Source organism: Genypterus blacodes, unplaced genomic scaffold, assembly GCF_046128005.1.
Source record: "Genypterus blacodes isolate CSIRO-AG114 ecotype Tasmania unplaced genomic scaffold, CSIRO-AGI_Gbla_v1 ptg000056l_1, whole genome shotgun sequence".
NCBI lineage: Eukaryota > Metazoa > Chordata > Actinopteri > Ophidiiformes > Ophidiidae > Genypterus > Genypterus blacodes.
In genome coordinates, this window is record NW_027466868.1 from 2,023,247 (window position 1) to 2,039,540 (window position 16,294).

The window sequence follows — 16,294 nt, forward strand, 5'->3', positions numbered from 1 at the left end:
GAGCGCAAAAGCAAAGCGACGCGCAGGGTGGATCCTGTCTGCGTTTCCCCGGGATACGAAGATTTGGTGCTAGGCTTCACATCTCTCTGTTCCTCTGTGAAAACATTTACTTAAAGAAAAAAAACAGCCTTGCTATTTACCTTAACAGATTATATCACCTGAAAATAATTATGTGTATTATTTTATGATAAAGGTCTATTTTTGTAACGGAGGGATATTTGCTTAAGAGAAGTTATAACCTATAGACTCTCCCACAGAAAGGGGGCGGAGCAAACCATGCAGAGCGATGTCGTGTGTTGGAGCTGCATCGCTGGTTCAGATGAACGAGTCGCCCACCAAACGTCTCTAACCCTCACGTCGCCGGAGGCCAAAGGCGCGTCCGCGTCTCCGTCCGCGTCTCTTTCCCGTCCCTCCCTCTGACTTTTGATTTGGAGGGCGGGGCCTAATATCTAATATGATGTCAGCGCGCGTGAAGGAGAGGAAAGCCATGGCATCCAGCGTCTGTGCGGAGGCGTCCACTCGCGGTGTCCAAGCGGTCCAGCGTTCTCTCTCTGTCTCTCTCTCTCTTTCTTTCTCTCTCTCTCGCTCTGTCTCTCTCTCTCACTCCCTTTCTCTCTCTCCCCCTATCTCTCTCTCTCTCTCTCTCTCTCTCTCTCTGTCTCTATTATTTATTCACCAAGGTCCGCGTCCCTCTCCCGGGCGACACACACACACACACACACACACACACACACACAGGGCTTTCACAGGTTTGTCACGAGCACTTGGCTGTAAGAAAAAAGAACATAAACGCTAAATAACAAACCGTAACAGCTTAACCGTGAGATGATATCGATAACCTTTGTTAACAAATCATAACATGTAAAGGGCGTAATCAATAATATATATATTTAATTGTTTATCTGGAAGTTTTCCCACTTTTTGTAACAAATTGGAACGTATGGGGTTGAAGTGGTTGAGGGACTTTTCTGGCCCGCGTTCCCCTGAGGTTCATGCAGGCGGCTCTTGCTCGCCGCCGCTCCTCCATGCAGGCGTCCTAACTGACCAGCAGGAGTCACTGTCGCCCTCTGCCAGCCTCCCGGACGCCGTGAGGGACGCAGGTTCGCGCTGAACGCCTGCGCCGTCTAATCTACTCTTGCCCGGTAACTATCGTGGACGTTTTAGGTGGAATCCTCTCTAATCAAGGGAACGTATCTTAAAGCCCTGCAGGGTATCGATCCGTAGGAAAGAGGCGCGGCTTCAAGCCAATGTCATACCAAAGGAAGTGACAGCGAGCTCTTCTTCTCACATCTTGGTTGGCGATTTTATAAAAGTCTAAAGGAAACAAAGCGAGGGGCTCAGCGTGGCCGTGACTCCTCGTGCGTCTGTGCCATACGGTTTCCTTCCAGAATCTAACCTCACACTAAATACTCATAACGTAGAGACTGCGTGTTTCATTTAGTGCCATCAAATATGCAAAGTGATGAACTCGTAAACAATAAACGACTCCACGTCCTGTTACTTTCCCCCCTCATCTTCTTTTTAGTGAACTTTATACTCTGCAACTCAAAGCATCACAGGAAGGATTTTATTTTCCTTTCGACGATTTCCTTTGATTTTTGTTCCGCCTGGGTCTCTTCCATCAGACCTTCACCCCGTCCAAACGTTGTGGTTGTTCCCGTTCCTGCTGCTGCTGATGCAGAGGGTCTGCTGTGCTCTGCGATGTGGCATTGTGTAAATAGAAATCAAGACAATAACGTGACGAAGATGAAGACAATCGAGCCATATTCATGAAACCGACGCTCATTCTTACCAAGGCTTCTCCAGGTACAAACACCCAGACTGAGACTGGAGGTCGACACGTAGAATCCAGGAGATTCAGACAGGAAGTGGGAGCGCGTAGGTGCAAGCGTTTGCCTCACTGGAGCGCGGTGACAAACAGGTTTTAGTTTCATGATGAAGTGAACATTTGTGGCGATGATGGCTTTGATATTGACGATGATGATGATGATGATGATGATGATGATGATGAATAACAATGACAATATATAGCACAGAATTATTCCAGGCACTTTCACGACTCTTGAGACGACGTCTCTCCTGTTTCTGATTTATTTTCTATTATGTATCTGCAATGTTCATTAAAAGAGATACTGTTATTATTAATAAAAACACATTTATGGTAATGTTGTTTTCTCTGTGTGTGTGTGTACGTGCGTGTGTGTGTGTGTGCATTGGTTTGCTTTGTTTATGGAGCGGCGGTGCAGAGTGCTGACGCTGCTCTGGTTCCTCTCTCCTGGGCGAGGGCCAGGGCGGTCGCTCTGCCGTAACTCTGCCGTCTCTAAAACCTTGAAACAACGATGGATCGCTCTCAGAGTCTGAAGCAGCAGGAGGGTCCAGGTGCGGCCCAGAGACGAGACGAGACGACAGCAGACAGATCAAGAGGTGAGGACACTGTCAGGCCTCAGAGTCAAAGTGTCACGTCTTCATGTTGTCATGGTTACAACACTAAAGCAACACCACACATGAAGCTCCACTCTAATCATCTGAGTGTGTGTGAACATACAAAGCTGCCAGATGTTTGTGTCTGAGCTGCCATGTCGCCATATGGTGGCTGTGTGTGTGTGTGTGTCTGTATGTGTGTGTGTGTTCGCACAAGCTTCTGCACTTTCTCTCCAAATGAAATCATTTTCACTTCATTATGGTGTCACGGCATAATAAGCTCCCTGAACAGAAGCTTGTGACGGGAAAAGTGCCGAGGAGAGAAAGAGACTGCAACACACACACACACACACATTCATACACAGATGTTTTGTGTCTTGCCATTCTGCAACATAGTACCCTGACTACACACACACACACACACACAGACAGAGTGGTGAACAGAATTACTCACTCTGGCAGGTTTCCCGTGCCCCGGCGTGTCCCGCAGGGCCTTGTTACTCAGCGCTCGGTGCTCTGCGCCCTCTGTGACACCGCGTCTTCCACTCCAGGAAACAGGGCAATTGTCTGTGTGTGGAGAGGTGTGTGTGTGTGTGTGAGAGAGAGTGGAGGCATTTGGAGGAAGGCTCTTAACCCAGTTTTGGAGTCTTTCTGACCTCTGCACAGTTCAACACGACATAAATTCTTGTGTCCGTGTGTGTGTGTGTGTGTGTGTGTGTGTGTGTCCATGGGTCACTGATCACCTCTGCACTGTCCAGGCCTCTCAATTGGCTGTCACTTCCTGTTGTGGCGGCTGCATCTCTAATGGTTTTATGATGGCACCATGGGGTCGACTCCCACAGTGAGGTCGCCGCTGATATTGATCCGCTGTGGATGCAGTCGACTTATCACAAGTATCAATCTGTCATCAGATTGAAACAAACAGAGCTGTGTGTGTGCAGCTGTGTGTGTTTGAGACGAGGAGATGGAGATTCTAACACAAAACTGTACATTTGTGCTTTAACACAGTTTATTGAAACATTGTCACTATTTCTCCTCCCAACTAAACAAAGTATTAATCAAACACATGATGAGGATAGAATAATAAAGTTATTACAGTTTAATCAATAAGCAGACGTGACTCATGACCTTAATTTTAGTGTTGTTATTGGAACATAATAGATCTGTAGAGAGAAAGAGCGTCAGTGATTTAAAGTGAAACGCTGTCATCTGCTGGTCGTGCTTTTTACTGCACTTCTGGTTTCGTCCATTGCAATGCATGCTGGGAGAGAGAGCCCAATTTTAGCCGTTAGTGTGTCTGAGGTGTTCATTCTTTAATGGGAGAATGTGTCCGAATATTCTGTCCTGAAGCTAAGGTGACCTATAGGAGTGTGACAGAGACCATTTAACACACTTATTAACAACACACACGTCTCAGCCGACGTCACTTGACCTGAGTTGAGATGTGTGTGTGTGTGTGTGTGTGTGTGTGTCAGGCTTTCTTGTGATTATAGACTCTTTATGTGGTACGTGTGTGTGGAGTCACATTTGAAATACTTAAAAGTTGAAACATTTGATATTTGACGCTGATTGAATCACAGCAGTAAACACACCCACACACATTACTTGTTCATCTTTGTAACCATTAAAATGTTATTAAAACAATGCAGATGAAACTCTACACTTCCATGAGTCTTTATCTATATATAATCTATATCCTCAGAGTGTTGGCCCCGCCCACCTGCTCTTCTCTCTGCTGCCCTCTGGTGGAAATGACAAGTACAAAAACTATTCCAATTAATCTACAACACTTAAAACACTATTAAATTAAAAGAAATAAAAAGAATTAAAACATCTTAACATTATTTTATGAACCTATAGTCGTGTTGTTTTTATCCACACAGAGTGAGTATTTACATAAAGTTCTCTCAGCAGTAAACAGTGGATCCTCTCTCTTGGTTTCTATCTCTGGTAGAACAAAGTGAGCACCAGTTCGTCCGCGCTGCGCGTGCCCGTCACGGGTCTGAACAGAAGTCGTCCCACCGCGTCCGCGTTCACGCAGCGCAGCGCGTGCACCGCCGCACGCAGCTGGCCCAGGCGGTGCGCGCAGCCGCGGTGAGCAGTCCGCACGTGCGCGCAGAGCGCGAGCTGAGCCTCCCTGTGGAGCGCCATGACGTATTCACGACACTGCAACTCTGTTACCTCTGTGGGAGAAAAGGAGGGGGGGGGGGGGGGGAGGGGGGGGAGATGGAGAGAGAGAGAGAGAGAGACAGAAAGAGAGAGAGAGAGAGTATGGGGGGGGGGTAAAAGTTTGTGACTTTTTTTGCTTCACTGACTGAAGCAAAAAACTGAGCAGGTGCTCCTCTTGTGAACTGTTTGATGCTTCACTTCTACAAACCTCCACACAGGGTCACGACCTCCATCACTGTCAACACAGGAGAGAGAGAGAGAGAGAGAGAGAGAGAGAGAGAGACAAAGGGGGAGCGACCTGCTGTGGTTTCCAGAAGTTATTGCAGTGTGACAGTGAGCATATACATCATAATCATACAGGCATAAAGTCACCAGATGTTTCCAGGTGTGTGTGTGTGTGTGTGTGTGTGTGTGTGTGTGTGTGTGTGTGTGTGTGTGTGTGTGTGTGTGTGTGTGTGTGTGTGTGTGTTCGCACGCGTGCGCTCACCCGGGTCAAACAGGATGACTCCCTTGAGCAGCGCGTGCTCCCTGACGCTGATGCTGAGCTTCCGGCAGGTCCCCAGCAGCGTCCGGATCCCCTGCGCGTCACCCAGCGGCACCCCGGGGTCTTGCTCGTCCGCGCGCTGCTGCTGCCGCTCCTTGCTGCGCGTTAGAATCCGGTGCAACAGGCTCGGTCTGCGCGTCTCCACCGTGTCCAAGTCCACGGAGTCCTGCGCCAAGCCCAGGAGCAGCAGCGGCGCCCAGCTGCCGCGCACCAGCCGCCGCTGGTCCTCTGCCGGCAGCCCGCGGAAGCACGGCACGTTCTTCACGAAGCGGAAAGTTTTCAGCAGCACCTCGGACGCCGCTTTGAAAACTAACCGCGGGGCTCGAGTGGCAACCAGCTGCGTGTCGGACGCGCAGGAGCAGAGGCGCTGCGCGGCTGCCGCCTCCGAGACTCCGCGCGGACATGGCGCGCTGTCATTCAGGATCCGGTACAAAATGCTGCCGCGGCCGCGCTCCTCCGCGCCCTCACACCGGTCACAGCACGCCATGCTGGGGCGCCTCTCTCTCTCTCTCTCTCTCGCTCTCCTCTGCCGTACAAGGGCCGCTTTATACCGAGCGCTCATATAACGCGCCGCTGTCAAGTTAGCTTACATCAGAAATACTACTTCCTGTTTGTATTTTCAATGTAAAACAAGAATGTAAACATGAAAGTACAGAGAAAGAGCGCAAAGCTTCTGCATAATATTTACACTTTCACAACTGATTCCTTGACCGTGATTCCAACCCATTTGTATATATTTTTTAAGATTTGATGAAGATTTAGATTTATTGATATTTATCTGTACATATAAATACGTACAATATTGCCCCTTTATTTTGAAGGAGTAATCAACCAGATCCGGTCTCACCTGGTTGGAGACTTGATGCTGAATTGCAAATTTCTCTTTTGATCCGTTTTATCACAGTACAAATTTGTAAAAAGTTTTGTTTTCAAATCAAATTTCGTGTGTGTGTGTGTGTGTGTGTGTGTGTGTGTGTGTTAGCAGAATAACTTTCAACAGTGTTGTTATCCCATAGAGACAACCATTCATACTGCTGTCTCTATGTGTATGGTCAGGTGAGAGACATGTAACAGAAAAGACACACGGCATCGCTGAACACTTTTTTGCTGAGTGAAAACGATAGAAATGTACAAAAAGCTTGATGCACACTGAGCTTCTCTTCACTCCCTGGATGACATCTTTGCTTGTGACTTAATGTAAATGTAAATTCAGACAAGGCCTGACATCTCTTGTTTCTATAGAAACAAACTGTACCACTGATCACTCAGGGACAAGAGTGGGACGAATACTAGACATACGTCTGGAGGACTTGGTGGAGAAATGCCTTTCACTGCTGAGGCCTCTTCGCCTCTTCAGGGTCTTCATCAAGTGCTTCATTTCATAACAGGCTGGGTGAGGGGTTCATGAGGCGCCTGGAGCGAGCGGCTCCTACAGGAAGTCTCAGTTTGTGTTTTGCTTTCAGCGACAGAAAACTTCATTTTGTCAAATAGTGTTGTTGGATTGACGCCCTGATATTTATGAAGAGATTATTTGCAATAAGTGAAAACGGTTAGGAACTAAATCAATGGTTTTTATCTCAGGGAACCGCGAAGTCCCCTTTTTTGTTGTGTTTTCTTTTGTTCCTGTTTGTACAGATCCTTTACATTTTGATATTTGGACCCACAAATATGTAAAACAAGTGTGGCTCTTTGTCTTGGTTCAGGTGTTTTACTGAAGAAGTCAATGCGGGGGCAATGACTCATGATTGCATCACAGTCTAACATTTCTGCAAACTCTAAAAAGTGTAAAAGACAGGAGGCAGCAAACTACTCCCTCTGTGTGAAGTGGTGCTGTTCCATCGAACGTTCTGTCCGTACGCTGAGCTAAAGCATCGGCCGCCCGTCAGACACTCCGTCTCACCGACTGAGAGGATCGACCTTGGACAGGAGGGAGGCGGTGAGTGGACTAAGCTCATCCCTGTTGTGTGGGAAACATGTTTTATCTCTTTCTTTACATGTTTTATAGCAAAATTCAGAGGTATGATGATGATGGCCTCCAATCTTTCCAGTTCCAAGTTCTCAAACCTCCACCAAGGTCCAACAGTCTTCCAGTTCCGGCTCTGACAAACATCCTCAAGACAGTCTATGAGTCTTGAGTTCACCCGGTCGGTCAGTTTGCGTAAATATGGGTACGGCATTAATAATTTGTTGCATAAACACTTATTGGCCTTGTTCGGGTTCAGACCTCGGATTCTTTCAGCAAATCCTGAAGCCGAGCCCGGCGAGAGTTGTCAATCCTTTTTTAACGACCCACCGCCGGAGTCTCCTTGAGAAGGAGAAATCAATGTGAGCAAGAAAATCTGTTTGTTTGTTTTTCCTGAGTTATATGCGAGAGGCTGGGAGCAATTTAGCTTTATTGTTTTTCATATTAGGATATCGTTGGTTTAGAATGTGGAATTAGGGCCGCAGTGAAGAGCATAACTTTGCATTATTTATAGTAAAGAGTGATTTTCTTCTGTGTCCCTGGGCGTTGGATATAGATTTACATAGGAGGGAGTAAGGGAGCTTCTCTAATTAACAAGAGTCTACGTGCACTGTGTCTAGAAATGTGGTTTGATATGGAAACAATGTTAACTGCGATTTAGACGTTGTTGGATCTAATGCAAATCCAATTCAACTTTGCCGCAATTCTTCATTTTTCTGAGGTATTTACTTACAGACTGATGATGCAGCTGCTGCACGCTTTAAAGACGCCACTACACATGTGACAGCAAGGCAGCACAGTCTCCTCACAGGCTCAGGTGATATTGGTAAAGTGTAACTTTTCGGGAGAGATTTTAGGTCATTCTGACGGCATTCAAGCTCAGAATCAGACAAGATCACCGCTGTGGATGTATCGTTAATAAATACATATTAAATGAGTGAATGCTTCTGTGAGGCTGAAGCTGAACACTGTCGCTGAGCTCCTGATCTCCTCTGTGGCTTCTTAGTAAATGTAGAGACGTTATTTCACTCATTTGGGCTCAAATTGGCCATAAAGTCTTTGTATTGTGCAACGTCAACATTACACTCAAACACACACAGACACACACACACGTGCATCACAATTCAAGAGGCGAGACGAGGCGTTTTACTTTCAACACATAAAAGGAAATATATTTTCTTAAAAATGAGAAAACAAAAGAACAACATTTCGTACAGAAGAGCTGCGTTTGTCGTTTGCAGAGGAAATTTACACAGGACTGGAAATGACGACGCTTCACCTGAAGGGGCACCAGCGCACACACACACACACACACAAACAAACACACACCGTGCGGCGTTTTAAAAAAAATCCATCGTTTGTGCCTTTTTCGTTTTGTTTGGCCGCCGGTGTGCGGAGTCGTCGTGCCGCTCGTGGTGAAGCGCCAAGAGGTTATGTCACATACTGAGCTTCTTTTAAGGGTTAATATACACTGGCTCTTGGTAATTCACTCGTATGACGTATGCACCATTGACACGTTTACACACAAAGTTCGGAGTCGTTTTCTCTCCCTCCAAACAAAAACACTCCGTATATTTTTAAAGACAACAGTTAATAAGTTTCCGGTGGCTCTAAGTTTTGGGTTTTTCCTACTTCCTCCTTCCACGCCACCGTTTCATTCTTCTTCTGCAGAGGCTCGGCGTTTCCTGTTTTTGATTGTGAAGAGTAGAAGAGCTAGGCCGTCGTGGCGACCTGCCCGGGAGCAACCAGGGGTGTGCATAGGTGGTCAACTTCTCCCCTGAGGCAGCTTCTTCTTCTTCTTCTGCTTCATTTTCTTGTTTTCTGGAGAGCCTCGTGCGGCGGTGGTGGAGGTCGGTGCTTTTGTCGTCACCCCAGGTCCTCTGCTTCACCTACACATTGTATATAAGGAGGGAAGTGACTGAAAACAACCAGGAGCTCCTTCCACACACACGTGCACCGGATCAGAGCAGGACCGTCTGGTGCTGGAATGTTCCTCCACTTCACGATCGATGAATTCTTTCAAAGCAGAAGCTCAGTGACGTTCAGATCATTCCAGCCGCCCGGAGCTCTGGATCGCCGCTCCGCTTCCTGATCAGAGCGCACGTGTGACGGGGGGGAGGAGGGGGGGGGGGGGACGAGATGGAAGATCATGTCTCTTTTTTTTTTAAATTGTCCATTTTGTGCAAATTGAGATGTAAACAAAGACCAGCTGGGGGAGGGGGGGGGGGGGGGGGGGGGGGGGTAAGGAGGAAGCAGGCTACAGCAACACAGGTGGGGGGAGAGAGGGAGGAGGGGGAGTGGGGGAGGGGTGCAGTGTGCTCCTTCAACAGACTGGCAGGCACAAAGGGCCGAAGACGTCGAAAAAAAATAAAGGGTTGGGTTCCTGTGCTTTTCACTTTGCTCAAAATTGCATTTTGGCTGTGGGGGGGCAGGAGGGGGGGAGGGGCGGGGGGGCGTTTGTTACGCGTGGCCGCTGTAGCAGCTTCCTATGTGCTTCAGAGTTCGGCGTGTTTGTCACAGTGGCCGTTGGGACTGAGGAGCTCAGAGAGGAGGACAGAGTGACACACACATGCTCGCTATTGCCTTTCCATCGTTACCGCCCGTCCATCAGTTACAAAAAAAGAAGTACAAAATATTGATCACACTGCCGCTCCACTCCGCGCCCTCCCACTACATCAGGACAGAACCATATTCATTTAGTGTTTTTTATGATTTATATATATATATATGTATATATATACAGTACACACACAACAATACGCCTTTGAGGCTGCTGAGAAAAAGGGGCAAGCGGAGGACAAAGTCTCTGTAGTGAATCCTTTCTTCCTCTCCTCTCTTCTTCTACAACAGTTTATCTACAGACGAGACGTGAGTCGAGGCCGTGCGGGCGGCCGCGGCGGGTTTCGCCAAAGTTTTAGCGGATCGGAGGCGGATTGTTCAGGGGGGCGGAGGAGCCGAGCGTGGCGTTAGTACACCCAGGAGACGGGGACCCACTGGGAGGTGGTGGACACCAGGTCCACCGCCTCCTCCAGCAGGCGGATGGTGTCGTCGATCTCGTTGTTGATGACCGTCTGGTCGAAGTAGTGGGCGTAGGTCCCCTGTAGCATCTCGGACTCCTTCTGCAGGCGCTCCAGGGAGTCGTCCTGTAGGGGGCGGAGACCAGAGGCGGAGTTTAATGTAAAGACGTCCTAAAGTCTGCACACACACTTCTGCCTTCTTCATCTGCTTACTTTCAATCTTTTAGCACACATTTATTTCATTGTTTCTATTATTGGTATGTAGCCCTTTGTTAGGTCAGCATTTAACCCTATGTTGTGCCTTAAACTTCCTATATTGTGAGCCAATGTATAGCATGTAAAGGTGCGTCTTTGTATGGATCAGAGCTCTGCTGGTCTTCTGTCACACTAAAGGTCCAAAGTCAGTCAGATGATAAGAGTGTGGATGTTTTGTTCCCTGGCATGTTTTGTACGATAAACATGGGTTTTGACGGACAGACTTTAAAAAAGGCCACAGGCTGAAGGAAACAAGATGACAGACAGAGGAGACATCAGATCACACACAGAGAGAGCAGATGAGGAGGAGACGAAGATATTCTATTCTATCAGACTACTGCAGCCCCACCGGCAAAACAAAGACCTGAGTTTCTAACTGTAGTGCAGCTTCATGAGTACTTACAGGCAACTTCCTGCACCACTTAGGAACCTTGAGCGCAAACAGAAAAGCAGGCATTCCCAAGAAAACACACACACAAGCTTACAAACAGGCAACATGCAGGAAGAAAAACACTCAGAGAGGCAACGTGAGAGAGTTAGTGCAGCCGAGAGGACAAGGTGTGAGTGTGTGTGTGTGTGTGTGTGTGTGTGTGTGTGTACCTCAGTCATCCCTGGGGTTATGTTGGGAGCAGCGATGAAGATGACGTAAGGAGCGAACTCGGCCGTCCTGAGGATCTTTAGCGCCTGGTGAGAAGGAAAGAAAGATGGGATTGGTACTCGTCTCAAACTGATGACATCACGTCTAAGCAGCAGGGGAACCCCAGGAGCTTCACCTGCGGCTCCACGTCCAGGATGGAGATCATCCCCTGGCCGTGGATCTGCCTGATGGTCTCCAGCCGGGTGCCGTACATGGCGTCCTCGTGGCTGCCGTACTCCAGGTAGTCGTTGTTGCTGATGTCCTGCATCATCTGGTCGTGGGAGACAAAGTAGTAGTTCTTCCCGTTCTCCTCGTCCTTCTTGGGGGGCCGAGTCGTGTCTGAGCGGAGGAAGGGGAGGACGAAGAGCAGCAGTTACGTATGCGCCTTGGAAGCAGATGGAGTCAGGTGCTTGTATTATAGCGTGTGTGTGTGTGTCCTCACGAGGGATCGGGTAGGCGAAGCGGTCAGGATGCTTGGTGATGAGCGTGTTCTTGATGTGCCTCCTGCCGACGCCGTGTGCGCCTGAGTGAAAGGAGACGGAGACAGTTAGAGCATTAGAGCGTCACGACGGCTCACAGGAGGACTATAAACCTTTACATCCGTCACATAAAGCCACCGCCCTACATCTCACGTTTACTTACCCAACAACACCAAGGTTTTCCTCTTGAATGAGGGAATCCTGACCACCTCCTCGTACGTCACCAGGTCTAGTTGGTCAAAGACTGAGAGGACACGGCAGAAACGCACACGTCAGTACAGAAGGACGAAGGTTACAGATGAGGCGACTTCAGGGGAATGAGGTGAACTTTGGGAGCGTCTGCATGTGTGATGATACGCTGAGTGTGTGTGCCACCGTCTGTACTCCAACAAGAGGGAAGACCGGTCCACTGAAATGTGTGAACGTCTCGGGTGGTTGTCGGTTCAGAGTGATAACGTCACTTGAAACTGGGTACACTCTGTAGGTTACCTTGTAGGTGTTCTTCTTGTTGGAGTACGAGGGCCGCTGGGGTTGGGGGGGCGGGGGGCACATGTCAGCTGGCTAGTCTAGATGTATGGAATGGACTCATGTGCCTAACGTGATGGATGAGGCAAATTTCATGGCATATGAACGAAGTCTGGCTGAATTAGTGTAGGAACACATTGGACCCTGATTGGAGAATGGGAGGCGACACAAAGACACCGACGCTACCAGATTAACACAGAAATCCCCCCGGGCCTGAATCCAAACACAGAATACGAAATCATGCGGGTGTTTTAATATTTACAGCTGAATTATTCAACAGCAGCGTAATGACCTAAAGCTGCTGGTTCCTACGAGGTCAGAGGCCTCCAGACGCCTTTAAGACCTGCTTAATATGAGCTAAACAATACTAAGCTGGCTAACAACCCCAGCTCATAACAATACAAAGGTCAAGGAGTAGGAGGAGGAGGAGGAGGAAGGGGAGGAAGAGGAGGGAGAATCACAGCAGTTACTTACATGCAGCCAAGTCAGTGGGTTAGAGACAGCATGGGACATGGACAGAGGGCAGGAGGGGAAGGGTTAATCAAAACAAGAACAACAACACACATCCGACACAGAAGAACACCGTAAACTCGTCGGCATCAGAAGCTCGTTAGTCACTTTGCGACAACATGCAGGTTAAACTTCATTACACTGTGATTGAAGCAGAACTCCATTTGATTCAAACCCTCAGTTATCTTTGTTTACGTTTGCAGGATTAGGAGACGATACAAAGATCTTGATTTTTACTGTGATGTCTACATTTTACAATATCTTATTTCAACTGGGATAAACATTTAGGCAGCGTGTAGTGACATCATCACTTTGGCGATACAGTAAATACCAAGATCAGTCAATACAGGAAAGATTAGGCTGTCTATTTATTTTACCCCAATCAAGAGAATCCTGTAAGACAGAAGCACACACACGCATATAAGCAGGAACAGGAAGTACACGCTGCGCACTCACACACCTGCTCACACTGGCGCACACACACACACACACACACACTGGGACTGATTCCACCTGCAGAGCGGCCGGTGAGGAGGTGACTTGGCTCTTACCTGCGTTGTGCTTGGCCAGGTACTTGTCTTTGTACTGCTTCTTCTTCTTCCCAAACCAGGTACAGCTGGCCTGCTGCTCCTGCTTGGTCTTCTCCATGGCGATGCACGCCACGCGCCTGCACAGAAGAGGAAGAAGAAGAAGAGGAAGAAGAGTAAGAAGAAGAAGAAGCAGAAGCAGGTATTATAAGGCCACTGTCCACTCTGTCACACTGTCAAAGTTCCTCTGTGTTGTTCCTCACCACTCCTGCAGCTCGGGGGAGGGGATGAGTCCCGCCGTGCCGTTCTTGGTGTTCTCCAGCTTCCCCTGCCACCAGTTGTGGTCGTCCTTGGAGATGATTTGAATGATGTCGCCAACCCTGAAGCGAATGCCCGCCTCCTTGCAGGGGATGAGGTCGTCCTTTGTCGGGTCGTACTCGAACTGAGCGCGGACGTAAATCTGCGGGAGGGGGGCGGGGCAACACGGTGAGAAAAGAGGAGAAGGCCTCTGAGTCGCTGACACGGTGGAGAGACGTTTGTCAGCAGAGGGAGAACACACGGGGGGAGATATGTGATTGGCCCAGGAGCCCACATGAGAGGAGAGTTGCTGCAGAGTTGCAAAATAGTGGAGTTAAGCTGAAGCGAGGCAGGAGGACAGAGACGTAAACATGAAGTCAAACCAAGACGAAAGCCACTGAACAAAGCACCGCTCCGCTGCCTGCAGGGTGTCCAGTCTGAAAACGCCCATTCACATCTCTCCTTCCCTTTCATGTCCATTCCAGACCAACATATGGAGGCTATCAGCTAGCATGGGGACTAAGACACCACTACTATGAGGAGCCGGACTTAGTGATGGGGTGGGGAGCAGCTGGGGTCTACGTCTACAGAGGTGTCCACTCGAGGAGACAACTTACCTTGATGGACAATTTGTCCTTGATGATAGCAGATCTGGAGATCTATGGGGTTGAGAGCATCACACACACTTACACATATATCATGCAGTAGAAAAACGTGAGTGAGGGAACTTCAACGTAAGAGAGTGTGAGATGAGGGACACACAGTTAGGGACAATACAGACAAGACATCACACTCTCACTACTGCATATATATACACACTGTATACGTTTATATATATGCACGGGTGTGTAAGCTTAGTAGGAGCATGACACACACACACAGACCCTCACAGACCCTCACAGACACACACACACACACACACACACACACTCACACACACACACACACACCATGCAGTAGAGAACAATGACTAGTATTAACAGATGGGAGTTGTGTTAAGGACATTGAGGAAGCTGAGACCAGGACAGATTCATGGTTTATCTTCATTCCACGAACTATCAACAAACTAAAGGGTAACAAATGTTTACGCTGCGTTTCAGAGGATAATCAGATTTCATGTTTCAATCTTTCTCTTCTCTGGTCTGGAGTGTTTCCCAGGTGTTTTCAGGGGGAATGTAAAGATGAACGGAGGAGCGGAGAAATCTCACCTGACGACCTTTAGGCTGTATGGTCGAGGGCAGATCCTACATGGGAGGAGAGAAGCTTCAGTTAGCCACTCGTTTGTCTTTTCAACAACGTAAATAAGGCAGTGTGACATACGTTTACTCTCACGTTTGTTGTTACATCATTTCTATGCTCACGGGAGAGGAACGAACAACATCCAGACTGAAGTAACGGGAGTACTTTCTGTCTCATGTATCATTCTGAGTGTGTCTGTGAGACGTAGACGCGGTCACGTACCAGGATAGAGCTGGTGACGCTGGCGTGGCCGTTTGCTGGGGACTGTCGGGACAAATCCGGCGACTCTTTCTGCAACAGAAAACCCAGAGTGAGTCTTTTGGTCCCTCGAGCACTCGCAGCCGCACAGTGAGCGAGTATCCTTACCTCACAGGACATGGACTGGGACCGGTAACTGGGGACGATCTTAAAGGTGATGCTTCCCCTCATCTCCCTCTACACGGGACAAGAAAAGAAGACAAGATACCAAACGTGCATCAGGTCAAAGATCTGTTGGCCCACAGAGACATCACGTGTTTGTATGTCCACTTCAGTGAGACTTACAATTCATCAAATACTAGATTACAAGTCACTGAATTGGAGAACATCGTCCCAGTGTGAAGCTCTTCTTTATCTGCTTGGACTTACCAGCATCTTCTGAAGCTGTTCTACCGTCTGATTGGCGACACTGATGCCATTAATTTCTCGAATCTCATCTCCTACGTGCAGAGTCCCTGCAGACAGAAGAGGAAGGAAATGAACAGGATGTTGAGCGTGAGAACCTTTTTTTTTGGCGACTCACATATTTATTTCTTCTGTAATACAATAAACCATAAGTTTAATAGCAATGCGACTTCCTTTTGCAGGTGGATTTAAGAGCGTCTGTGATTGGGAGGAACAAACAAAAGCCGCACACAAAGTCCCGCTTGATGAGATGAGGCACAAAGGCTGTGTCCTTGCACTGATGCGTCACCGTGAAATGAGACACAGCTCCAGAGTAACATATAGCGTCATTATAGAGGTAAGAATGATTACAAACTTCATTGAAACTGTTCCCTCCTGAATGACATCATAAACACCTACAGCCTCCACAAACTCTTCCCTCAGTGTGAGACATTGACCTTCATGCTGCATCAACAAGCCGGCGTTCAGAACATTTAGAGGCGTTTGAAGTGTTTACCTTGCCGATGGATCATTCCACCGTGCATGATGCGAGCCACAATGCAGTGGTTGAGTTCGTTCATCTTCAGAGTGATGCCCTAGAACAGACAGGTGAAGGGTCAGAGGGCAAACAATGGCGCTAAGCGTTTGGTGTATTTCAGTTTGTTTCAGTGTTTCTACCCACCATGGGCTCGTCGGTGTTCTTCTGAAACTGGACCAGGCGAACCCGAGTGACGTTCTCCAGGTCCATGTCTCCGTTGGTGCTGTCTGGGGAGTCTCCGTTCAGGTACGGTGAGGTGGGGGGAGGGGTCACCCTCAGGGCCTCGTCACTGTAGACCTCGTGGGCCACCACGTCGTGGGTCTGCAGCAGAGCCTGGGGTGCAGGGACACACACACACAGGGATGAGCCTTAGCAGGCACACACTCTCTGAAAGTGTGTGTTCCTGTGTGTTTGTGTAATATCCTACCATGAAGTGCGGCTGTGTGAGGATCCTCCTGAGCTCCTTGGCCTCCATGTTCTCTGGGTAACATGAAATGGTCTCCAGTACCTAAAGGATAAAGGAGAGAAAGG

At 48.4% G+C, this 16,294-nt stretch overlaps 2 protein-coding genes across 5 annotated transcripts in view; both read right to left on the minus strand.

The window, feature by feature from the left end:
- Positions 1-3,895: 3,895 nt before the first annotated feature.
- LOC143002420 (nuclear receptor subfamily 0 group B member 1-like) lies at positions 3,896-5,621 on the minus strand. Its single transcript, XM_076152508.1, has 2 exons — positions 5,078-5,621; positions 3,896-4,604 (listed from the first exon to the last, which is right to left on the minus strand). Exons 1-2 carry the CDS (start codon positions 5,619-5,621, stop codon positions 4,363-4,365), a joined length of 786 nt encoding a protein of 261 aa, XP_076008623.1. The 3' UTR covers positions 3,896-4,362.
- A 3,592-nt stretch (positions 5,622-9,213) lies between these two features.
- Positions 9,214-16,294, minus strand: part of LOC143002343 (peripheral plasma membrane protein CASK-like) — a 30,691-nt gene continuing 23,610 nt past the window's right edge. For 2 of the 4 annotated variants that reach the window (XM_076152395.1, XM_076152394.1), the window contains 15 exons: positions 16,191-16,271; positions 15,908-16,096; positions 15,743-15,821; positions 15,211-15,296; positions 14,950-15,018; positions 14,806-14,874; positions 14,553-14,588; positions 13,962-14,003; positions 13,311-13,507; positions 13,072-13,187; positions 11,649-11,729; positions 11,449-11,529; positions 11,143-11,345; positions 10,970-11,053; positions 9,214-10,240 (listed from right to left, as the gene is read on the minus strand). In XM_076152395.1, the coding sequence (XP_076008510.1) occupies positions 10,064-10,240; positions 10,970-11,053; positions 11,143-11,345; positions 11,449-11,529; positions 11,649-11,729; positions 13,072-13,187; positions 13,311-13,507; positions 13,962-14,003; positions 14,553-14,588; positions 14,806-14,874; positions 14,950-15,018; positions 15,211-15,296; positions 15,743-15,821; positions 15,908-16,096; positions 16,191-16,271 (1,590 nt within the window). In that variant the 3' untranslated portion in view covers positions 9,214-10,063. The remainder of the gene's footprint in view (positions 10,241-10,969; positions 11,054-11,142; positions 11,346-11,448; positions 11,530-11,648; positions 11,730-13,071; positions 13,188-13,310; positions 13,508-13,961; positions 14,004-14,552; positions 14,589-14,805; positions 14,875-14,949; positions 15,019-15,210; positions 15,297-15,742; positions 15,822-15,907; positions 16,097-16,190; positions 16,272-16,294) is intronic. The other 2 variants (XM_076152397.1, XM_076152396.1) reach the window with 1 other exon arrangement.